This window comes from Platichthys flesus, chromosome 8 (genome assembly GCF_949316205.1).
Source record: "Platichthys flesus chromosome 8, fPlaFle2.1, whole genome shotgun sequence".
Classification (NCBI taxonomy): Eukaryota; Metazoa; Chordata; class Actinopteri; order Pleuronectiformes; family Pleuronectidae; genus Platichthys; species Platichthys flesus.
In genome coordinates, this window is record NC_084952.1 from 16,060,115 (window position 1) to 16,086,661 (window position 26,547).

A 26,547-nucleotide genomic window follows, 5' to 3' on the forward strand; every position below is an offset into this window, starting at 1 on the left:
TTACTGAGTTTCCTACTCGGCCGGAGCAGCCACATTTTATTTACCTGACAGCGTTTGCTTTCACAAAGAATGAGTGAGACGGAGAAGGTGATAGGGTGCAGGGTACAGGTTTAAAGAGAAAGACAGAGGGGGGAGGTAAAGCTCGGGGTCCAAAGATGGAGCCAGATTTTCAGGTGGTACTGGGTTGGGAGAAATAGGGGGTCGGAGCCGTATCAATCAAAATGACTTACAGCACAGACAAAGCAGGTATCGTGCCAGCTGTAGCCCAAGGCCTCCAGAAAGCGATCCCCGGCATCAATCTTAAAGTCACAGCCGTGGCATTTGGTGCCAAACATCTTCTCGTAGTCTGGAGAAAGAGAGAGGGCAGAGGTGGGAGAGGAGAGGTTTGTGAGCAGTGAGGGATCAGAATAAATTCCATCAGAGTGAAATAAATTCTAAACGAGCTTTTATCACCCTCGAAAATCCGGTCAAGCATTCTCCTCGACCTCTCAGCGTATGTAAACATCACTTAACACTTCTCACATGTTCTGAAGCACCGGGTGCCCCACAGGTGTCCTCCTCTTTCATCTTTTAAGAGAGCTTCAGGCTTTTCATCTTGAAGTTGGGAGATACCACACACACACACACACACGTTGGTTCTCCTCTCTCCTCATTGGCCATTTGGTGTTTACCTCTTTTTTCCCCACCTACTGTACACGAGTGCCTTTCCAGAGTGGAGGGCTGGGATTAGGACGAGGGGGAAATTGCTCCAAATACTTAACTGGATTTGCTAGTCTCTTTCATTACAGGGTCTCTGGGGGAATGTGTCAGGTTATAATGCAGCTTCTCAAGAGAGAGGGGGTGAGAGCCACACAATCCCCTGAAAGATGCTGAGGCAGCAGAATGTTTATCAGAGCTACAGGCATTAGTCGGAGTGCGGTGGCTCCGATTCTGGCGTCGCCTCTGCTAAAGCGGCGAGCGGCGCCAGGGCCTCAGAAGTGAGTGAGAAGAGCGGCGCCTCGCTAAATCATTTACAGCATAATAGAAGAGCGCACGCCATTCATAAAATCCAATAGAGAGATGTATGACGTAAAGTGGAGCTAAATAGATTACAGCAGATGAAAACATCACACTTTATGATTGACTGCGGTGCGCGCCGAGAGATTCACGATGTCGGCCGGTGAGAAAACCCAGGAAGAAAACAGACGTGCTGTTTGTTTTACAAATAGTTTGATGGAATGAAAATGACAAAACTAGAAATGGGGAAACCCCCGGTGAGGTTGTTGCTTTTTGTCACAAAATCACAAAACGCATAGCCAAGTCATAGAGTTTCTGCAATGTGCATCCATTTAATGTAAAAAATATATTTCATCCAACAAGTTCAATCACAATCTGAATGCTGTGCATTGGGATGTCACTTCCTTAAGTATTATCTTTAAGCACGGTTTTCTGAATAGATTTTTCCACTAGACCTGCCACTTCCATGAGCGTCACTGTCGGCTCCATTGATGCTAACCGCGGAGTTCTCCCTCCGTTCTTGTTCCTGAAACGACCTGAATAATCATGTTTCCTTTTTATGTGAAGCGGAGGAGTTTCACCATGACGACTCCTTCATCTCTTTGATGAAGCCTCAAGAATGTGCGACAGAAAAACTGTTGTATTATTTGATTATACGAGCGAGGGACCTTGAGCGGAAACACGCTCCTACTAAACACTCAGAGACGACTCGCGACGCAAGATTATTGTTTTCAATAAATACTGATTGTTATTACTCTATATTTACATTATTGCCATCACTGACATTTATTGTTGGATTTGACAGTTTGCAGGCAATCAGTTTGCTTGGGAAGAGCAGAATGAAAACATTTATCAAGCTGAATTTACTCTCGCACCTCATGCTCGACACGACAAAAACATGAAACAATTCATGTTTTTTGTGTCCTTAAAATACGACAAAGTCAAACTACTCCACACACAATACACATTTGCTGCTGCCTTTTCTTTCAGCCCTGTTTTCTGTCATTTTTTGGTACTTATTCCAGTTGTTAAGCAAGACAATTTGTCATTTTTATTCAGGCTGCTCAACTGCCACAGCTCAGTCTCTCACCTCTCTCACAGTAGGGTTCGCCCTCCTCCATGTAAAAGGCTTGGTTCCTGATGGCAGTCTTGCAGGCTGCACACTTGAAACACTCAACATGGTACGTCATCTTCAGGGCATGCATGATTTCCTGGGAAGGAGACAAATGTATTGTACCGGAAAGTAGAGTCTCTGCTCTGAAACTGAACAAATTCAGGTGTAAAATGTCTCCAGTGTGTATGCTTCGATGCGATAAAGTCGCTCTTACCCCGGTGATCTTCTTTTTGCACTTGGCACAGTTGGGAGCATATCGATTATCGTGGCACTTGGTGCAGTAGACGGACCCTCTCTCCTCATGGAAGCCCCCCTCATCCAGGACCGCCTTACACTGCGAGCAAGTGAATTCCTCCGGGTGCCAAGAGCGCCCCAGTGCCACCAGGTACCGACCCCTGAAAAACACACACACACAAACAACAAATCAATTCAATTTTTCAAACTGCTAAATAGCTTTAAGATTCACTACTGGTAATAACAACCATTCATCCATATGACAAGGTTGGATCTGCAGCATGGAAAAACATACATAGAAATCTAAAGCTCAACCCTTTTTATTCAGCTTCTATACCTATTTTTACCTTCAAGTGTTTTTTCTTTTTAATTGCCTCATCTGTTTGAAATGAAAGTTCATGTATTGACTAATACATATTTATGTCTTTGTGTTTTCTTGGTATCTTGGAAATGTTTTCCTGTACTCAGTTGTATTGTAAACGTATTTCTGAGGAGAAAATAAAGGTTGAACGAACTCAACAGAGCTACAATGGAAACATCAGCTCAACCCAAGGCTAACAACTCCCACCGAGGTACAACGCTACCTTTGTGACCCAAAGCTGAGATACTTTTTTTTTTTTTTCTACTGACTTTGTGCTGTCCTTTGTTGGAAAATAAATCGCCTCTGGAACAGTGACCAAAATAAGAACCCAGATTTCGGTGTTATCTGAGAAATGTGTGAAATGAGATTTAAAAGCAGGCATAATGCTCGTCTCCAGTGATAACAAGACGTCTCCTAACCGTTAATTACACTGACTGACTTCATTTTCTGCAGACACACAGTCTGACACTGTTTATATTAACTGTCTTCACTGATTTGTCATTTCTTTAATAGAACTTTTAAAGGAGCAAACACTGATTAGACCTTATTCCCCAAAAATGTATCAATCAAACTGTCAGCGTAGATATGTTTGCCTCATCCTATACCTGATGATTTTGTTGCAGGCCCCACAGAGCGGGGTCCTCCCACTGTCCTCAGGTCCATGCTGCGCCGCCTGCAGGATGGAGCTGCGGCTCTGCATCGGTGTCGGCTGGGCCGGCTGCTGGTGCTGGGTCACCACGGTGCTGGTCCTGTCCGGGCGAAAGCGGTCTGCGAAATTACGGTCGGTGACCCAGGGTGGTCGACAGGAGGGACCTGAGCTGGCCGCCACCGCAGCTGTGGTCTTTGAGCCTGAGCCAGAGGAAGCACAGTGATTTGTTTTGGAATAAGGACACGGAGGAGAAACTTGGCTGCGACTTGGAATAATTCCACAAAAGGAAGGGGACTCTTTATGTAATATGCATGATGGCTGCTGTGACAGTTTTGCCTGTCATGTTGTTGCTGCCGATGCTCATGTATTGACACGTAATAAGAATCTATTAACACAACCTGTGCTGGGCTTCTTTTTACGCATCAGCAGGAGCATGAACTCACCATCTGGTTTATCTGCTGCCCGGGCCTTGGCAGGTGAAGGAGTTGGCGCAAGGCTGTGGGGAGAAAATGACTAATTAGAAAAAGGGCACACACACACACACACACACACACACACACACACACACACACACACACACACACACACACACACACACACACACACACACACACACACACACACACACACACACACACACACACACACACACACACACACACACACACACACACACACACACACACACACACACACACACACACACACACACACACACACACACACACACACACACACACCTCAGTAGCCATGGTTACTACTCAATGCATGAGCATCATGTTGGAGATCATCGGCCATGACTGCCTCCATTATGTTGTGCCACAGATAATGTTTTGTATTAACAATTAAAGGCAACATCATCATCATTAATATTAATCAGTATCCACCAGAGCCAGAACAACATGAATTTGTATTAGTCAGTGCTGATTATATTATTGAGTAAAACATCTCAAATAAAGATATAAATGTGTTTTTTTTAAATTGGCAATAAGATAAAAGATTATAAATAGAATAGAACTTAAGAGCGCATACCTCCGCCAGGACAAACAGTCCCCTCAAATTTGATAAAACTGCACCAAATTCACACATTCATATCCATAAATGTGCCAGATTTTTTTCAGTGACATCATTAATTATCACCTGAGAAAACAGTGAAAAGGGTTTTTAAAAAACTCTCACAATGTGTAAGAAAGTAAAAAGAGATCCTGGATCTGGTTCCACACCAAAATGTAATGGCTGGATTTTTCTGTCCCAAGTCAAATCCAGTTACTGCAATCCCACTTACAAATAAAAAAATTGTAAGTGGAGTTAATTATTTCTAAAATGTTTAGATCAAACCCTTATGACAAAGAAATGTAATTGTGGCTAGAAGTTTTACAGTTAACGCATAAACTGTATCATTAATAATTATATATGAAAAGGAAACAAACACAACCAACTATATCGAGACTTATTAAGGAGGGTGAACATAATTTCTTCCTTCAAATGTAATTAATGCACATTTTTTCTGCATTGTTCATTCTTTTAAGTCAAACTTTTCATATCATGTGAAAGTAATACCTGCATGTATTTCCTGCATCTACATCAGTTGGCCTGCATGCAGGTATTACTGTCACATGTTTACTGATATGAAAACTTATGCAGGCCAACTGATGTAATGGTTGGGCTCTAGAATCAACAGGATGACCTCACCTGCTGTGCCAAGATAAACTGCTTTCATGACATAATTTCAGCAGAATTTTTCTAACGAGACAATGGACTATTTGTCTCGGAAGTCCGTTTTATCTGATAATACAAATCTGATACTGAACAGAGGATATGAAGGTGTGGATCTGATAAACACGTCTTACTCGTAGTATGTGAGCAGAAGGAAACCTGCGCATCGCCTCGGATTGATTGACGTCATCACAGGCAAAGTTAGGAAAGAAAAAATCTCATCAGAGTTGAATGCAAAAGAGTTTCACTTCAAGCCTGCGTGTGAGCACAGTGTAGCAATAAAGAGCTGCTCCTACATCTGAAAGTGATGTTACCCGCAGCAAGCGTCACCATATTCAGAGAATCCGACTGAGATTGAAAAACAACTTCTGAACCAAGTCAGCGAGCTCTGGAGGCGTCTCATCTTGGGAGAAAAAAATATAACAGCGCCTTAGGCTTCGATCATGTTTACATCATCTACAATACACTAATGAAAGATGATGAAATCCTTCCTCATTTGCAAAGGAAGAAGAGGCAGATGTGAAGTGGATCACGCCGCAGCAGCGTTGTTCTATAGCGCCGCCTGTGTCGGGTTGTATCCGCCTATCAATTAAAACACAAAACAGTAAACACAAAACCTTACGGAGGGAGGAGAAGTTACAGAAACACAACTGGGAGGCATCCAACCAAGCGATCTATGCTGCTTTCCAAACAGCATATTCTGAATAATAAAAGGAGAACAAATCCCCCTGCAATAGCAGGAAGATGGCTTGCAGGGCTGGTGACGGAGAGAGGAAGTTCAATCCCAGGCAGGTAAGACCCCCATTAAAGATGGATTTTAGGATTGAAACTACAGCAGAGCAGAGAAAGGGACAAAAGGAGGCTGGATGAGAGGGATCTCAGGGCAAACAAAGGACAGAACAAACCTGTTATAGCCTGTTTGACTCACAGACCCAAGGTCAGCTGCCCTCCACCCATTCCTGCCTCCTGGAGCGCCACCTAACAACTCACAACACAACATCCTGGTCAACACTGGGTCTGCTGCCCCCCCCCCCCCCGGCTACGCTCCCCTGCCATGCTGCCCTACATCACAACACGGCCGGTGGCTCTGACTTCTCACGCTCACCTCTGAGACGTTTGTTTGGCGGCGCCTCACTGCTGAATGTTGCAGGTGCAAATTGGAGAACATCCTCTACAGCTGCTTGTTCCCACCCGGAGCAGCCGGATCATGTCTGCTTGACATTTTCAACGCTTTCAACAACCTCCTCCTCCTCCTCCTCTGTACGCTCAGCGAGAGGCCCAGTGTTGCAGGTGCACAATTCCTGCATCACAGACGCTCCACACAGCACCCCGTGGAACATTTCCTTGACATTTGCTGTGTCTTTACACCTATGATTTTTCCTATTCGGGGCCTCGTCCCCTGTGGGATGCATCAAACTGAGCAGGGAAGAAAGCAGAGAGTTTGTTGGCGGCTCAGCAGCCGGCAGAAAGAAGGGAGCAGGTTTTTGATTTCAGCCGGAGCAAGAAGCCTCTGACATGTGTCACCCTCCACAGTGAGACGGTAACGATGATGCAAACGGGAGCCCGGCTGTGACAACTGGAGGCAGATGTCAGAGAATGGTGGCACGCGTCCTGGAGAGCAGAGGGAGCCTGTGTGCTACAGACTGCTCGGGTTTTAATTAACAACCTCTTTCTGTCATTCATCGGTCCTTATTGTTTACCAGGCACATTGTGTGAAGAAAACATGTGCAAAGGCTGCAGACTCTTTTTACATGCACCATGTTTAAAGTGATATTTCTCCCTTTTTTTTTTTTACAAACTATTACATTTTCTTTGTTTCCCATCATCATATATTTGTTACTGCTGAAATTCCTACACATGGTTGTCATGGTCGATTCGTGCTAATCATCTAAATCTGATATTAAGCTTGTGCTGACACCGTCCTGGATTAACGCCCTTTGGATTGACTGATTGCTACAAAATTGATTTCGCCTATTTAGGTAGTTATGTGATATCACTAATTAGCAGTAAGTTACCAATAACTTTCTACACTGCTCCTAATTTGCATTTTCAACACATGCTTCCCCTTTCTACAACAGATTAATATTACAAGAACATTGTTGTAGGAGGAAAGTATTTTTCGTAGTATTATGAAAATAAAGTCCTAATTTAATGAGTAAAAATACTTAATATTCTGAAAATACACAAAACCTTTATGGGGGGAATAAGCAGCAAGAACAGCTCGTGATCACCGGAGTTTAACCAATCTCATTGTATTTTGAGCAACATCAAATCCCTGAATATCAAAGACGTAACCGACGATAGCCACGACCACTACCAGACATTTCTCATTCACTCCCCTCAGCTCACGTTTTTGTTGGTTCCAAGTTTCATCTGCCGAGTTCCTGATGCCATGTTTCCATCACAATCATCAACATGTTTTTCTCCTGGACACCTAAGAGCCATTGTACATTTTGTGCCGTGTCCACGGGGATGGTTTCTGAATAGTTCACAGCCGTCTTTTTATACAGTTTTATATCCTTGTAAATATCTGACCATCAAATGTTTTATGACATCGGATTTGGTGATTTTCAATGTTTTGTATAGAGCTGTCTGACCATTTTACTTTCACTGCTCAGTTGAAATGCTCAGCTGAACTCTAAATATAAAATGTTGGTATTTTCATTAGGTTTTAAATACTCTTTCGAATTTTTTTATTTCAGGCAATTGCAACAGACTAAAGGCTTTATTTTCTCGATGTGCACATTGTGCACTTCGGGAATGTGTATTACTTCATGCGCGCCTGTGCTCATTTGTTGTTTTTATGCCCGACTACCCAACAATTTTCTCTCTGAGGCAATAAAAATAAACCTTGAACCGTGATCTTTGAGAGGACACCCCATTAATTCAGACCTCCATGAATAGCAGGGAAAAGCCTGTTTCTACATAATCATTTTTGTTCTGTACAACAGGTGAATAAGGAAAGTGTTGCGACTCAGCAAAAGAAAGAGGGAAAATAAGTATAAACAAGAAGAACGGAAACACAGGAGAAAAGGACAAAGAAGCAAGAGTTTCTGTTTTCAGGTGTTTTTATATATTTTTTTTGATGACAGCAGGAAAGAAAGGTACAGATTTATCTTCCTTTTCTTTTTAAATGGTTGGAGAAGTCTACAAGATGAGGGGATCAGAAATGAAAACTCTAAAAGATGAAGAACTCAGTCAATGGAAGCAGGCAGAGAGAGAGAGAGCGAGCGAGAGAGAGAGAGACAAAATGATCAAAAGAGGGGGTGAACCACAAAATCAAAAGAAGAATTAACAAACAGAAATGTGCTTCCCACCGCTGAGACCCCCTTCCCACCTTCCCACTCGTTGACTCCGAGTAACGCGGTGTGAAATGGAAAATAGGTCTACAGACACAGCGGTCCACAGAGTTGTCAACAATCATCAAGTCAGACATTCAGAGGGAGATCTTCCACTTAGGCTCAGTATGCAAGGTTCCACTTTGGGCTTTGTGAACTAGGCTACATTTCTTGTATTATTGCTTTGCTTTATCTTTATTTCTCCAAACTTCTTTTTTTCACCCCCATCTGTTATCCGAGAGGCGAATTTGTCAACTGCCATTGGACGGTCAGCTACCTCCGTCGTCTTTGTCACGTAGTCGTTTGCGGTGTGGCTATCGCTAGCAGGCTCTGGCCGGGCTCGGCATCTCATGGCGTCTGGGGTGTCGCTCAGGATTTGATATTGAGGGCACGGGCAGACCTGTCGTGGTGCCAATCTCTCAGCCGGGCATAGCGGGGACTCTGAATCTCGGTGAGGAACTTTTCCCTGCCCCAAGCAACAGAGATATGAAACAGAGATAGACAGGAAGGAAATAGATTGTAGGGGAGAGGAGTTAAATTAAAGAAAAAGAAGAGCAGGAGAGAGCAGGAAGTGGAGTAAAGTGCACAAAAAGGGGAAATAGTATCAGAAGGGATGAAGCAGATGAAACAACACAGAAACAGAAAAGCTAAGATGGGTTAAGAGGTCAATTCTAAAGTGAATCCAAGGAATAGTTAAATGTTTTTGCTTTCTTGGCGAGAGATACATGAGAAGAAAGACAAGCTATAGAACTCTGTTCCAAGTCTTTATGCTATGCTAAGTAGATGCTAACTTTGAGCCAAATAAAATAATAAAAATGTTCATGAGTCGATATCTAATTATCGACAGAAATGTTACTTCATTATTTATTTTAAGTTTAAAGATTGTTTGCCCCTGAATGAATGTTTTGTTTTTTAAAATCTTCTTTATGAGCAGAGAATCACAAACAAAAAATTTCAAACATTTTACAAATCTATTGAATAAATTATATTTTTAACAATACTGATATTTTGCCCAGTGTTTATACATCTTCTCATCCAACTTTCGGCATGAAAGCAAATAAGCTGGAAAATCTATTCAAATGTTTTATTAATATAAATGATTTAATTTGTCACAGAGCAGATTCTTGTACTAATGATAGTAAAGTAAATCCAAATCACACCACAAACGCCAGTGTTTAAAGCAGCAATATTTCAACAGCAAAACACAACTATCTCAAATGTAGAAGAAGAGATATAATTCAAAATAAGACTCAAACTCAAGCTTCCACACAAACACACAACTGATCAAATCAATGCCACTCCAGTTTTTACCTGGACCTCTTCATGTTTTCATCATCTGGGTCCTGCACTGAGAGATCCAGGAGAGACACACACATCAGCATCATGTCTTGCTGATAAAAGTTGACACACACTTACTTCTGCCTTTCTAACAGACAAACAGCCAGTTGAGCCTATACAAATAACAATCATTACATGAACAGGTGGCTCCTACACAGATGATCAACATGTAGACGTGCAGTAGATTTTTCAGACTGATTACAGTCATGGAAAAGTAAGAGCCACCTGACAGTGGAGTCCCCCATCCACAGCTGAAAAATAGTCCCTCTGTGTAATCCACCTTTACTGTGTCGCTCACTCTGACAGTGACTATGATCAAATCAACAGCTCACTCATAGGCCTCCATCTCTGCAATGTCACTTTGCAGGACTCAGTCCTGACTTACTGAAGTCGGTGCCTGTTAGCTGGGCCAGGATGCGGAAGGAGCGGGACTGGGTGGTGCCGGTGCGGGGCTGCCAGTCCTCAGTGTCCTGAATCAGCCTCTTCTTGCTGCGGTCGTTGGGGATAAAACAGGCCATGTTGTCCACCCTGAGGCCGTGCCTGCACACACACACCCAGCAGCAGCACACGGCAGGCCAGTTAACACAACCCCATTAAGGGACGACCCACTCACACAACTAATCAAGTGACCTTGGAAATAGAGGACACCCCAAGCACATCATGCAATACTTAAGAGTAATGCTCAGTATCACAGTCACGCAATAAGCAAGCTAATGGATGGCCATTACTTAGATTTCTCATGGGCACACTGTAGACTCATAAATGGACATTAACACATTAGAAACTGTATTTATAACGGTCATTAAAATCAATGGGCAAAGAGCTGTCAGGATTACAGCATCTAGCCTTGATTGTGGACGACGTTTAGTACACACTAAAGCTTTGATTGTGCTAAACAACTCAAGAAGCAGCACAGCTTTTCATTTCAAGCTCTTTTTTTCCCCCCCAACACATTTGTAGGTGAACTGCAGCATGCGTTTGTCAAAAAGCAAGAAGAGGATGAAAGATGGATCTCATTTTAACGACCCGGCATCTTTGTTCTGTAAATCCAATCATTGAATATACACAAGAGCATCAGCACTTTTCTCTCGTCATTATGAGCTCGGCCATAATAAACTGCTGACAAACGAGCCTGCATGCAGCTGCCCCTTACTTGGAGTCTAGGTACATATCGTCATAGTAAGTAGCTTCACCCCTGTAGAGTGGACCACAGATCAAACAAAGAATGTATGGAGTTAGCAGAGAAAAGACAAAGAACAGATTGCAAGCAAATATTAGAGATTGATTTTATCTTATTAGATGTTTTTTATATATATATATATATATATATATATATATATGTGTAATTCTGGTCTGTGTATCATTTAAACCTGTCCACATTGGTGAGATTGCAAATGGTGAAATGGATTCTAAGGCTACATCCATACTGCCATGTGTTTGTATGCAAAACACAACAACTCTGCTACGGATACACGTGGCGTCCACACTACTCCAGAGTTTGGAAACACTGCTCAACCCTTTTTAGATTGAAAACTCAGGGCTACGTTTTAGTCTACAATGACAGAAACGGAGACGTTTCGAAATATTGTCCAGGTCACTCACTTGCTGATTGGTTGATACATTTTCAGCCACTGCGTAGCTTTAGCTGATTCATCAGGTTGCTCTCACACAAACCCTTTCCAGGAGAAAACAACCGGCATAAGCCTCGGCTACCAGTGTGGAACGCAACATGGTTAATTCATTAAAAGAAGAAGAATTCCTATTTACACCAGCACACGCATGACCAGTGTAAGTGAGCAGTCAGGTGATATATTATTATAGGCAAGTTAGTATGGAAAGGAATTGAAACTGATGTGGAGCCAAACTTGTTTTGAGAAAGAGGGTTTTAGTTTGAAAAAAGTGTTTTCTAAAGGAATCGTGGTAGTGTGGATGTAGCCACCAGAGCAGTTGTGCCAAACCTGAGGGTTGGCCCACAACAGGCTTTGTTTCAACAGGTCACAACACAAAAAGGTTGGGAAACACTACGATAAGGGATGGAAATCATGTACAAGTTTGAAAAACAATTTAAAAAGGCAAAGAAATATACTAACTTGTCAAGAGTTTCCATCTGCAGAGTTAAAAGACAGGAGTAGAAAAAAACAGAGGAGGAAGGAGAAGGAGTTCAGTTTGGGGTTAAATGAGAAACAGAACACGTCAATATGACAGAGGTTTTACACAGCAGAAGATTAAAAAATACTGCAGGATGCAAAACAAACAAGCAGGAGGTGACACGAGACATGCTGTCATTGTCAAACAGCTCAGTGAGACAGTGAGAGAGGGGATTGTCAGCCTGTCAAACCTTCTATTGTCCCCCTGACCCAAAATGACTCCCGACATTTGGCACAAAACCTTCGCCGTTCTGCTCCTCTCGTCCATGTGCCCAAATCCTTGTCAGTGTTATGTAAATCCCTGTGCGTTTGCCAAAAAAAGCCCTTTTGCCTGATTTGTGTGTCGCTGCAGTTTGTCTAATTTTCCTCCCACAAATGCCACGGCAGAGACCTCTTATGATGTTGGAATAAGCTCTGCACAAACAACATCACACAAAACCTGTTTCAATGCCACCCGTCTGGACACATTAGTCATACGCCGTTTGCAGCAAACTGTTTACGGTCTGAGGAAATCCAACAATGTCTTCATCAAACCCGGCTGACACTTTTAATTAGGCTGCATTCTTTTCAAAGAAGGCCTGGGGAATGCGTCCGCGCCATCTGCAGAGAAACTTCACGAGCATGTGACGCCTCTCCTGGGGTAAGCGAGTGAAGCTGCTTAAATAATCCAGCGACGGGACCGTAAAGGCTGTGTGGGAACCTGGCAGAATTTATGAGCCGGGCTAAAAACGGCAACAGACCACATCTCACCAATGGCTGCATGCAGTCCGACCACCACCATGACCCAAATTACAGGAGCCAGACGGGCCTATTCCTGAAGACCGTGTCATGACATTTAGAGCCAGTTTGAGGATCCTTTAAAATATGTCCTGCAATCCTTGTAAAATCTGAAAAATTGAGTGGTAAAATAAAACTGGAGGATACTGCCGTTTATCTCTTTGGTAATTATAGCTGCAAGAGTTGGGTCCATTTTAATGCACAGCAGAAATTATTGCATCTTTAAAATCATCTTTTGAACCAAGTTAGTTTTTTGCATTATATAGAGGACAGAAGCCAAACTGATCAAGAAAGTTTTCAAAGTGAAACTTTTCGAAGCCGAATCAAAGATTCGGTTTTTGTTTTCAACACAACAGAGCAGAAGTTAACTTGAGGGACTCAACATCAGACCTGGGAGGAATCATTTTAACTTGAAAAACATCAAATGTATTTCAGTGATTATTCAGTTCCAGCTTTTAGGTCCTAAAAACATCCACCAAGATTTTCCATTACTACTCTGATGTAACTTCTTCAGAAAGAGAAACTGAAGACAAAACATGACTAACAATACAACAATGAAAATAATTTTTGTCCGGAGCAGGCCTGGACATTATGGCCAAAAATTACATCAAGAAAAAATATTCTCATATCGATAATTATCACGATAAATGCCACATTATTATTTCTTTAGAGTTTTAAGAACGATTTTTGCTCCAGCGCAGAGAATCAGAACAGAAAATATTTTACAGATCTGTGGTAGATCAGTTACGTGTTATAACTCCTCGATGTGCACGACGCATAACCATTTTATTTATATATATTTGACTTTGGTTATAATGCTATTATTGAAAATTATGTTGTGGTATTTACAGAATGTTTTTTTATTTCCCTGCCAGTTTAGTGCCGATCGAGTTCTAAATTATTGCCATGGATTTGAATGTAATCAATTCTTCAATTTGTTTTAGATAGAGGTAAGAATCACAGCCAGTAAATAACAATATTGAAAAAGGTTGATTGTTTTGCGAGAGATGATTCATTTCTCAAAGACCGTAAAGTCTTACATTTTGGTTTGTTTCACAGACACACACACACACACACAGACACACACACATATAGTGAGGATGATGGGGATTAGAGGGGGAGGTTTGATGGAAAATAAATCTATATTTACAAAAATAAATGACAACTTCTGCAGCGTCAAAAGATATTCACCCGCACAGTGAGAAAAAAACTAATTTTACGAGACCAGAAATGTGTGAGTGACGATCAACACGTCTAATCTCTGTAAAAAGAGTTTGTGTCATCTGATAAAATCCAGTGTTGAGGAAGACAGTATAATATCTGTCTGAACCAAACTATGATAAACAAGATAGTGTGGATCTGTTTTTGACAAAAGGCACCAAGACAACCTCCTCCTTTTTGACTGAATGGTTCTATGGTCGACGTCTGTCACGACACAATATGAGGTAGGTTACTGGTACTGTTGGTGAGAACAACAGCACAGGGTAATAAAACAGCCGACATGTGCTTTTCGTCTTACTAATTTTCATAGATTGGGTCGATTAACTGGATCTCAGCATTTGTTATGTTTAATTCGTCTTTGTTCTGGTCTGTAATGCTTCTTAAAATCAGTGACAGCATTTTGGCAGCAGGCTGCAGCCGTGATTGAAGTCAGTTCCTGACGTAATGCAGTTTGGGAATCCCAACGGGGTTATTTTCCCTTTAGTGTAAAACCAGAATAATGAGATGTCAAAAATACCATTAAAACCACATCAGTCACATTGTGGTTCAGAAGGTAAGAGTGTTTATTCATCCACCTACCCATTCTGTGGCTGCTGCATACTGGCACGGCCCTGCGAGCAAGGCGTGTTAAGTTTGGGCGAGTAGGCAACAGGTTTAATAGAAGGTCCTGAGTTGGCACTAACACCACCTGCTGTAAATGGCCTCGCCATCTTGTTAATGGCTGTGCTGGGGGCAAAGGAGTACTTTGGCTGAACAGAAGCCGGAGCAAGCGAGTCCTATGAGGGTGTGGGAGAGGGAGACAATGCAGCACAGTGCACAACATGCAGTTAGACATTTCTGACACACAGTAAAAGTTCCTTCTGCTGTTGCACAATCCCAAGCGGTACGTTAAGAAAGCTTCCCGTGCAGCCCAATATTTTCTCATGGCAAATGATTACTCTGTGCTGCAGGAGCGGCTCTGTCAAAGCCTGCAGGCTTTTCTCTGCACAAGTGCGTAAGAAGTGTGAACACAGCCATTTTATTTGTGTTGGCCGTCGGCCAGGGACTGGCCAAAGTAATCTGCTGCTGCTGGTAAAAACCCCCAAAAACGAAATGTTCAAGGAGAGAAATTGTCATATTTGACTGACATGACTCACTAATGAGATGCCACACTGAGCATTATGCCCAGCCTGCCGGAACACCTACTAAAATGGAACATTGACTTTGTGAGAGAATTATATTCCAGCTGTTTCACTAGAACAGCGTGCAGCACAAAGAAGTTCCAGACACCACTGTGCCATTCAGACTGTAATCAGCTGGGCACGGAACTCTCCAGAGGGTTTGGCACTGGAGCTCAAAGAATCAGTATTCATCTGCTATCAGGGATTGTGCAAGGCATTACAAAAACACACTGCAGGGAATTTCAAAAGAAGATTCACGACACACTCCATCCAGCAAACATCTCATTTAGCAACTCACTGGTGCTTAGCTAATGCACAGCACACGGACTCTGTGTGAGCTTGACAGGTGTATCAGATGGATTTAAACACCCGGTGACACAACACACTGGTGAGGCCAGTGGTGGACAATGATTAAAAGGAAGTTTCAGATTTAATTACGTTTCCCTGTAGTTCAGTAGCAGACCATGCAAAAAGCATCCAAGTGGCAATTATAGTCTTACCTTCTGGTCTCCACCTGCTTTGTAAGCTCTGTGGAGAGAAAAGAACCGTAATTAAAACATGGTTTCATTAAACTCATCTGGAAAATGTTTACGTCACAGTCTGAATATACAGTCTGCGATTTCTAAATCTCCAAAGTTTGCAATGTTTCAGTCAAAGGAAAAGATATTTTTCACACAGCCTCCTTCTAAAAGGAATGTTTGTAATTAATTGAAACTTCAAGACCAACAATGAGAAAATACATCAAATAGATAAAATAGAGACTACAAACTGGAGAATGCTACTTTAGCTATAGCTTGGTCAGTGGAGTGAATATAGTCCTCTTATCAAACTACATTCAAGTTCACTCGATCCAGATTTGTACCTGGATCAGCACACACACCGCACACAATGATAATTATCAGTTTGGTTTGTTTCATCTAGATCCAGGAATTATTTTCTGAAAGATCAATACAATTGTTGAAAAATGCAATCCTACAAAAAGTGAAGAAAAAATAAATAATCCTCGATCAGGCCCTCAATTGGAATCTGCATCATAACTATATGGATTCTGTCTGGGGTCATACCCCCGCCCTTTCACAAAGTTTGATGGAAATCAGATGCTGGGTTTTTGTGTAATCCTGCTCCTTCAAACAGAGAGAGGAGATATGGGATCCAAAAGAGGAAAGTGGTGACAGACCTTTGGACCCCACTATAATTTACAGGCTGTGTCTTTTTGTTGAAGTTCCCTTTGGAGAAAACCTGCATGCTTTGACTCCAAAAACAGGGAGTTTCAGTCTCTTTGCTAAATGCTTGAGACAGTTTTATTATGGGTTTTGAAAACAAGTGATCACACCGGTTTTAAAGTCCAGTTAAACCCACTTATCTGAACTACTCAGAGACGCCAGATAGAAAGAAAACACACAAAATATCCCCTACACTCGTCTAAGAAGTAAAAAGTAGCCCTGCACTGAAAACATATCAAGTTTGGGTTAGAACTGCGCCTTTGTCTTTATATCTGAACTTGTGGTTAAGATAATCGGGTTCAAACTGGACATGTTTGCTGATATCACTTGTGTTCCAATGCCCCGTGGACACCCACCATCTGCAGCCAGCTCCCTGTCTGCTCATATCTCAGCGGTTATGCTAATCAGCAGACGAAACAAAGACAGAAATAATGTGCGAAAAGAATCAGGTCATAGAACCACTGAAGTTTGCTCTCCTCTCATTATGCACTCTCTAAAACGCACTACTTTTCTTAGCTGCATATCAACCACCACCCAGCTAATATCATACCGCAGGTGGCCCAGTGATGATCACCGCTCTAATCCCACGACTGACATTATCTCAGTGCCCTTGCTGGCTGGAGCAGCACAGCAGATGGTTAAAAAAATCAAATATACTTAAAAAGGTTTACAGTGGTGTTGGCTCCAGATGCAACCAAACATCAAGCATCACCGTCCCCTGACCACAGTGTGTACATTCTACACAAAGCTGCGTTTCCTGCTGTCGCCCTCCTTGTTTCAGAGCACGGCCTCACACACAAAACAGTGCTTCCATTACAGACCGGATGACGACAGGGCAGATCCAGAGAAGAGGAGCAGAGGCGCACTGACATGTCTGTGCACGTCACATTTCTTGGAAGACAAATAAATGTGACACTCGCAGCACTTCGGCTCGCCTTACCCAACAATTTGATGAGTCACCGCTGAAATCGGGGGATATGAGGAATGTGTACGACAGCTGTTCCATCTCTGTATTTATTCTGGCAAACCGAGCTTAAATGAGCAAACACGGAACTGATTAAGTCACTGCAGCATGGAATAAGTTTGACCTGCGCTGAAACGGAATATGAGCGCCGCATGAGATCATTTCCTGCCTCATTTCACGGGTCACTTAGTTTAGATGATGCATATTGGGCTTTGAGCTGATTTCAGATAAAACGTGAAGTTGCTCTACAGGAATGAGAACTCCCACGGCACCATTAACCCCATCGCACACACCGCGAATATAATCAAACCTCCAACCACAACTATCCAGACCACGATCATTGGATTTTAACAAAATGAGGCACTAAAGCAAACAATGGCACCTCGGCTCATCGCCGTGCAGCTGTCCTCCTCTCTTGACATAAAGGAAGCCGTGGATGGCAGCCAAGATACGAGTGAATAAAACTGACAATAGCTCCTCTCTGATAAGTGTAACGGGGACACAATGTTTGCTTGTCTTACAACGCAGGCAACAATGGGAGAGGGCGGGAGTGGAAGAATGTGAAATGTTTACCATCCCCGGACTCCACAAGGAGATGAGAAATAGAGGAGGCAAACCGCAGAGAGCTGGAAGAGTACGGCCGCAGTTAAGTAAACACGCCGGGTTTATTACAGGACTATCAAAATATATCACCACTCGCTGCGTCTTAAAGGTGAAAGAAGAATAAAAAACATTCTTGGATTAAATAGATGTAGGACTTTTGTATTTAAATGTGCAGGAACAACAATTCAGCCAAATCTTCTGTTTGTGCTCGGTTCTTATCCCCAGTTATCCACAAACCCGACAAAATTCTCACCTTCTCTTTTTTCTAACTCTTCCCCTTGCACTTTTCCCTCCCCTCTCTCTCTCTCTCTCTCTCTCTCTCTCTCTCTCAAACTCCAACCTGGGAGTTTGCGGCTCCCTCGCTCTCCCTCACACTCCTTTTAAGGCATTTAGTAGGTCGGAGAGTAGCGTGTGACCTCTATCTGCAGGGGAAAACGTGCAACATCAGCAATGTGTTTTGGCGTTATGGAGATACAACGGGTGAACTGCAGTTCTTTGCTCGGAAAGAGACGGATGTTTTAAAATGTTACCTAAAATAACCTGCTGCAATAATTAGTGACTTTAAGCTACATATTACACACAAGATTACAGTGGACGTAAGACAGTGATTCTGCTAAATTTAACATTCTCTGTGCTTTCCTCCCCCTTTACCTACTTCTCTCTCTCTCCTTTTCCTCCATTATTCTCTCGCTTTTCCATCTGAACAAAACTGATAAAATAGCTTAATCTTTGCTCTTTTAGCAGAGCATAATATGTCTCATGTATTGATTTCAATACCAACACTCATCTGTTCTCTTTGACATTGATTTTATGCTGGGCCTGCAAGTAAGAACTACTTTTCATTATAGATTTATCTGCCGATTATTTTCACCTCCCTCTCCCGTATGACAAAGAAAATCCTCACTTCTGAGGAGCCCGCCAATGTCTGGCATTTTTGATTAAAAAGAGACCAGAAAGATTATTCGTCTGGAACTTAATCGACTTCCTGTCTCCCAGGTCTCTAGTTGTGAAAAGCTTAATACTAGATTATTATTTAGAAAAACGAAACATGAAGTTGTGGATCGGCTGGATTTAGTGACGCGAGCAGAGAAATCCATGCTGTGTGAATGAGGGAGGAGGAGACTGCTGCTGACGTTCAGCGGGATCTCTCTCTAAATCTGAGACTATTTCATTTTTTCACTCTGACTCCGTTTTCATCTGGAAGGTAACAGAAAAGACATGTGGCTCTTCTGACTCGACAAACCAAGTGAACAAAGAACATTTGTCAGGAACTTAACAGCTGAGTCTCCAGGCAGGAGACTACAAAATGAACTGGAAGTGAAAATAGCTCAGTTACAGCTGTGATCACAACCTCTACACTTATGAGTATCACAGAATCAAAATGAGTCCCATGACGGCAGCGAGGCACATCTTTATTACTTAGCGAGTCAATAGCTTCTCGTTTTCCAAAGGCTTTGGGCTCTTGGATGGTTATGTTTTGCGTTTCTCTGGGAGGGGAATCTGTTTCCTGTAATTAAGCCTGTGATGAAACATTTGGCTTGTAGTCTACAGAGATACTTTATCAGTCAGGAATTTCTGGCAGCTGTTATGTGAGCAGGTATGAAGGTTATCCTGTGAGAATTCAATTTAAATTTGAAAATAGATTTTGCTGGCACATACTGAACAACAGAATGCTGTAAATCTAAAAGGAACTGTTTCTCTAATATCATTATAAAGCTAAAGTATAGGTTCCCATGGGTTCTTGTGTAAACGGTCTCACACCTGATCACAAGCCAGTGGTTCAACATGACAGCAGTCGTCTTGCAGACTATTTCACTATTTAACGGCTGAAAAGGACAGATATAAGTGTAATACTGAGCTAGAAAGAAATTAAGATCTCGCAGCTTCACACAATCTTCTTATTACTTTAATAAATAATAATGTCTAGAGGATTTAAACCTGACAGTGATGATCCTAGGACTCCTTGACTGTCATATTATCGCTGTTCAACTTCTTAAAAATTGCCCCTACAAGCAGAAATCTGTCATATATTGGGTTAATATGTGCACTTGTCTACTGAGTGTGGTTCCAATTGAAAAATGCACTGCAATTTGTTTAAACCAGGCACAGCCCAGCAAGACTTTGGCAAGCGTTTGTACCAAAAGAGCATTTTATAAACAGAAAACCCAGCAACAGACCTCAATGTGTTCCGCACTGTTACAGTTCAGTGGATCAAATTTGTACAAAGAGTTCACAAAAATTAAATCAATGTGTGTTGAATTGTGAATGATCTTTACGAAGCGATATTAGGTCAGATTCCACTCAAATTTGTTCAGTGGTTTTTGAAACAACCCGTTTACTTCTGTATTAGACAGAGACAAAATGGATTAAAAAACAAAAAACCTCCCCTGCAGAAATATTGACTTTTTAAAGCAATTTTTCTGGCACGGTTTTGACCCAGTAGCAGATATTTGATCCAGATCCAAATCTAAAACCAAGGCAAGCATCAGGACAGTAAGATAATGGAAAGTGCAAGATGGTAACTCATAGGTATTTTGCAACTATCTGTCATACTGGGCCGCAACTCAAGGACATTATGCAATCTCATTTTTCTCAAAGTAAGGAAAAAGGAGGATGTGTGCTTTGTGGTGATTTATGCTGCTGACCAAGCTAAAATGGAGGTTTGTAGAATCCTTCAGGCGCCGCCAGGTGACTTACTTGCTGAGAGTTAGGGTGAGGGAGTCTGTTGCTGCTCTAATCTGGTTCTGCGCCTCCACGTGGGTCATGTCCTCCGCGTTGGTGTCGCCAATGGACACCACCCAGTCGCCGACACCGACACCAGCCTGAGCGGCCTTCCCGCCCGGGGTCAGCTGGAGGGAAAGAAAACAGAAACCGGATGTTAGGGAGATGTGTTTGGGGAGATGGAGACTGAGTGGTAAAATCTCCAAGGGCAAAAGTATAATTTTACTGTTTATAAAAATACAAAGATGATGCTCGAGGAATTGGTCAAACACACAACTAGACGAAACTTAAACTTGAACTGTTTTGTTCTTTAAGTCATTTTGAGTTCCTACACAAAATGTCATGGAAACGGGTTGAGTTGTTTTTGTATAACCCTGCCTAAATGTTAGAAATAAAAAAATGATTATTTCAACAACATGAAATATAACTTTTGATGCGTTTCCTCAATTTAACTTTTTTTTTGTTATCCTGGTCAGTGATGTATATAATGATGTATTAAATATATATATATATATATATTAATATACACATTAAAGAGATATTGAAGATACATAATTATTTTCTGAAAACTGCATTACCAACCTTTCTATCATACAGATAAGAGAAGCTCAAAACAAAGATATAGAATATCCAGAAATGCCCAGAAACGTCTGTTAACCACAGTTAATAATCAGCTCAGGGAGTCTGTGTGTCTGGGCGTGACGGCCCCGTCGAGAGATTTCACTCAACACTACCAGGAACAGGCATTACATGTCATCATGATGTCATCAGCATATAATTTACTGCAGATGGAACTCGTGAAAGCCGCAGACACAAACCATATGTTATACAGAGTCACATCATTTACTGGAACAAAACATCCTCTACCCCCCCCCCAAATCGAGAGAGGTAAGTCATTGACCTGTGTCACTGACGACTGACATCATCCTCTCACGCTGACACCGAATGAATGCAGACGTACTGAGTCAGAGTGAAGCAGGGTGCGGTCTTGTGACACACAGAAAGAACTTAGTCTGTAAAGGTAGTAATGGTTTTTAGCACTCGTGACACTGTCTGCCATGAACTCTCAAAACGCCAATATACACAGAGGCAATACCACATCGTGTTTAGTAAGGGCTTAGTCAGCTTGGCCGTGCGGCTTAATAAACTCGAGACTTGTGTCAAACTCTCAGATAAGTGGAGTACAAAGTGTTGGGCATCAGATAAGGGAGCGAGTGCTGGGATTTGGGGCAAAAACCCTATTAGGATTAGTCTCTGATGTCACGGATCCCTGCAAACGTTAGCTCATCAAAAGCTCAGAGGACTCAGCGGTTCAATCAATAGTTTTCTGCCACGTTCAGCTAAGCTATCACACTTGCCACTTTGATTTCCGTACATTAAACATAAACACTCGTGTGAGCGGGGAGGAAATGTGCCCTGTGAAGAACGATGACAGCTCAGGTTGAGAGAAGCGACTCTGCGCCTCTGAAAGACGACTAAGTTGGAGGCTGCCTCGAATCAAAACACGGCAGAGATAAAAATAAGGGGGGGGGGGGGGAGCATTCCTCGGAGGCGATGCAGGCTACCCTTATTTCACAGCCGAGTTCAAACACCACTTTAATTGCCTTTGATTTGCACTCACTGGAAGCAATTAGAAGGGTTAAAAAATAAATAATTCCTCCAATTTAAAAAAGGAACTTCAGAGAGTTTCAACAGCTTCCACTGGAGGAAAACAACAATGATACGGACACATGTGATGTGACATATTCTTAAAAAGGGGGGGCACGGCCTGGCACAGTGTCAGCGAGGTTTACTAGCATACAGGCTAGTAAAACTTGAGCACCTTGTCCATTTTCAAAAAACAGGACAATTATTTTTTAGCTTTATACAACAGAATATCCCATTAGTTGGAGCTAGAGAAGCGCCATCGCAAACCTCGAGGGAGCTGTAGAAAGGTGTTAAATGGTAACTCAACAAACAAACAGTCTTTAAACTGTGCGAAAAATTAAGGACTTAAAATATTACAAGACAGTTCAGTAATAGATACCCATGCTGGAATGTGGACAGAAATCAGCAGCATTTAAAGAATGATCAAAGATTTGAGAATTACACTTTAAAAAAACAGCTGGTCAAGGCTTATCTTGAAGTGGGGACTTTGATAAAAACAGACAAGAATTTAAGTGAAAATCTGAATAAATTATTGGAGGAAAAGTCTTTTAAATGTTGTTGTACCGAGTATAAAAGGATCACTGATCTAATCCGACTGAACATAGATTTTAAAGCAACTGCTTTCATCAAAACAATAGAAGAATGAGTATTTTTTATTGAAAAATGGTGTCATCTCTTTGGTAGAGCTTCAGACTCGCAGGATAACTGAAGCAGCTCTGGAGGCTCATGGCCTAACACCTCACCCACACGTTTACCTGCTTGTTGACCGCTAATGCAAAGGTGAGGAAAGGAAAAGTATAAGAAGGCAGGGAGACTGCAGATTGTATATGTGCGTGTGTGTGTGTGTCTGTACGAGTGGAGTTATTGATGGACACAAACACCTGTGCTCCTGGCTCAGGTTCAGAGCGCAGCTGCTCCCTCACTTGAGAAGGCAGCAGTTAAAGTTGCTGCGCTCAGTCTTTTGGTTGGTGGGGGCCGGCAGAAACCTTACACCTCCCCCAGCAGTTTGTCAATACAGCGAAGGACAGTGGAAAACATGTTCTTGAATGCAACTCGCTGTGCTAGTCCTCACAACAACCACACATAGAACATGAAGGGGCAGCCGTGATGTATGATAACATCTGGGAACTGAGTCAGTTCCTCTGGTGCACGTAAATAATCAAGACTCAGCCTCATCCTGTCTTAATATATTTTGTGCAAATGTGATTTGGACCTAATTTTAAACCGATGCCGTTATGCCTGAACAACTGAATACAAAATGACTGGGTTACCATCTCCGCCTGTTTCAAGGCCTTTTGGCAGAGCACAGCAGCAGGGCTGCTCTGGTAATCTCATATTTCAAAGAATTAGCCAACCTTTCAAAAACACACATCTTGAATTCACTTCTGAAGTGATTCCGTGGCTGTCCCTCCAGGTGAGCCAGGGCCTCATACCCACTCTCCGCTGGATTCTCTTCTCTTTGGAGAAACCAATAAGGCACTAGAGTTTATCTACAGCTGTGGATATACTGAACTTGTAACTCTGCACCAGCTCACTTTTATTCTTTCCATGGCTATTTGGGGGCCGAGAGACAGTCTGTCCTTACATCACTCACACAGCACAGCTGATGCAAAGCCATAAATATCCCTCTGAGAAATGGAAAACCAAACCTGCAAGCATGAGGCTGCCCCGTAACGACCGCAGTGGAACACCTCGCACTAACTCACCTTAAAACAGTGCTGCACTGATCACAACATGAGGCATTCATCCCTAAAGAGCCACAGAAGAAATGCCCCCCGCAGGCAATCCATCAGTACAGGTCTGAATTATTAATTCCACCCTCGAACAACAAGGCCTCTTTTCCCTGAGTTTGTACGTGAGTGAGGCCATGCTTAAGAGTACACCACTGATGAAGCAACAGATGGCTTACAAGTCAAGACAAAGACACTGACAAACATAGACAAGAATCATTGACACATCCAGCTGTGGTGGCGGTGAGAGGATCACAAATCTACCCCCTCGCTTATTGACATGACATCATCTGCAATTTCCTCCAAACATTTGATTTCAGTGGCGTGGCTCGTGTTTGTCGACAGAAACCAGATGGTGCTCAGGAGGCTCTGTTGTAGTATCATATTGTTTATGGAATCACAGTGGCACAAGATCTGGGGCAGATATATGGAGGAAGTCCTCAGAGGGGCTCTTTTAAGGCTGGCTGCCCGCCCCCCCCGACTGTGGCCCATTCAACTGAAACAGAGTTTCGAAGACATCTTGCTTCCTAAATGTTATGCCTTTCCTGTTGAAACAGGATGTTGGCACATGTGGAGAGACATGCAGTTCTACTTAGGAGGGCTGGCGTCCTTTCAAAAGAGAAAATAATATCAAAAACAAGAAGGTCGGTCTGAAAAGGGTACTAGGGGCAAATTGGACACATGTCTGACCCTCGTTTGACACATTAATGTGAGACAGCTCTCAGAGGATCAGGTACTCTAGACCGCATATATAGTTCTATAAACTATTACTGTCGGTACAACTGTTACACAAAGTTACATTTGAATTTTCCTCCATTTAGTCAATTACTTGTGATTTTACTAGTCATGATTAGAAATACTCAAGGGCGTAACTGTGGGTTGAACGTTGGGGGGTTAAGGTCAAATGACATGATCAAATTCTGCTCAATCATTATTTCTAACTAATGAATGATCGCTTGTTCTACTTTAGCAATAAATACCATTTATAGGTCATACATATCAGATTATATCAACTAGCTAGTAGCCAAAGTTGTAACCTTGTTCATGCAGCAAATCAAATTGAGTCAAGAAAACCAACCGCTGTACAATGTTCTATAACAGTCAACGCTTTTCATTCAGTGCGACTGCTGGGGGGGTTGTGCAGGTTGGATTGATTATGGGGGACTGGGGGAGGGGTTACAACAACCCCCTGTAAATTATGCCCTAGGTCCTACTCTTTCTTGGAAAACATCTGTATAATGTCGACTGTCCCTTGGGGACTCAAAAACAATATTGTTAATATCATCAGGGTTATTGAAGCTTACATTTCCACACCAACAACAAATTTATAAGATAAGGCTTTTATTGAAAACTGGAAGTGAGGAATTTAAAAGATGTGGTTCTTTAAAAGGGATGTCAGGGTGGAGCAGCGTTGAGGGATATGTCCAGTGTTTTAGAGAAGAGGTTACTAAACCTTTTGGCCCATGACCTCCCAAAAAGCCATTCAAGACTAGTGACCCCCGTTATCCCACAGAATAAAGAAAACCAAAGAAATCCTGTTGTGCTTCAAACTGAACTGCTGTAGCTGATGCTGTCGCTAAACACCTCATGACTCACCTGGAGAAATGTATATTTCAGAGTTTGTAACAAATATGGAGTCTCACAGCCACACAGGAGAATTGCTGGTTTGGGAACCACTGTTTTAGAAAGTGACTCATACTAACCAGAAAAGATGTGATCATATCATAGACTGTGCTGTTTCTGTCTGAAAACGTTTAAATACAATTCAAATGCCGGTAACAATATACTCCCAAGACATATAGACATGTTTGTTCACCAAAGCACAATAGCATCCAACCAATGTTCAAACATGATATAGAGATGGAGCTCGCAATTTTAAGTATATTGACATGTAGGGTTGTGACCGCTATCACCATGTCAGTGTGAAAAAGAATGACATTTTAGTTAAACAGAGAAATGGGCCTTTTCTTGATTAATCTATTATAGTGTCCTTTTCCCTTCATGGGATGAGGAAAGGCCGTTTTCAGGATAGAAGTTCTAAAACAACCACTAAACTAAAATGACAATAGGAAATTTCCAAGGAAGAGTGATACTCAAAACTGTCAAATAAATGTTTTTGAGTTAATAAATGGGTCTATTTATGTTACGTCAAACATTTATTTTTCCTTATACAGTGACTTAATGGTTTCTCTTGGCCTGATCTCCGATCCTCTGAAATCACTGGAAAGTATCACAGAGGGACTTGGGGGAGTCGATCATATGGACGAGGAGAGTGAGTGTGGAAGAGTGGACACAGACAGGAGGCAGGCGATTGTTTGCTGTCAGCGACGGGGTGGACACGAGAAAAATCTCAGGAATGCTGAGAAAGTGTAGCTTTCCAGGCTCGCAGACAGAGGAGGAAGGAAACATGAGCATTCATAGACCGTGGAAACCATTTACTAAAGAACACACACATACAAACACACACAGACAAACACACACCAGGTAACAAGTCAAAGACCCAAAACTGTCCAAATCAATACAAGTTGATCACAATCCCCAGTTACAAGTACTTCAAATAGTTATTGATTGTGTCACAATGAGACCAAACCCAGATTCTTTAAATAAT

At 42.2% G+C, this 26,547-nt stretch overlaps 1 protein-coding gene across 1 annotated transcript in view; it reads right to left on the reverse strand.

Moving 5' to 3' along the window:
* pdlim7 (PDZ and LIM domain 7) overlaps nucleotides 1–26,547 on the reverse strand; it is a 33,348-nt gene that overhangs the window by 1,212 nt on the left and 5,589 nt on the right. Inside the window, exons 3-12 of the mRNA XM_062393720.1 lie at nucleotides 20,539–20,690; nucleotides 15,552–15,579; nucleotides 14,471–14,667; nucleotides 10,132–10,286; nucleotides 9,720–9,756; nucleotides 3,798–3,850; nucleotides 3,311–3,554; nucleotides 2,325–2,505; nucleotides 2,087–2,207; nucleotides 231–346 (exon numbers count right to left, since the gene is read on the reverse strand). Of these exons, the coding sequence (XP_062249704.1) occupies nucleotides 231–346; nucleotides 2,087–2,207; nucleotides 2,325–2,505; nucleotides 3,311–3,554; nucleotides 3,798–3,850; nucleotides 9,720–9,756; nucleotides 10,132–10,286; nucleotides 14,471–14,667; nucleotides 15,552–15,579; nucleotides 20,539–20,690 (1,284 nt within the window). The remainder of the gene's footprint in view (nucleotides 1–230; nucleotides 347–2,086; nucleotides 2,208–2,324; nucleotides 2,506–3,310; nucleotides 3,555–3,797; nucleotides 3,851–9,719; nucleotides 9,757–10,131; nucleotides 10,287–14,470; nucleotides 14,668–15,551; nucleotides 15,580–20,538; nucleotides 20,691–26,547) is intronic.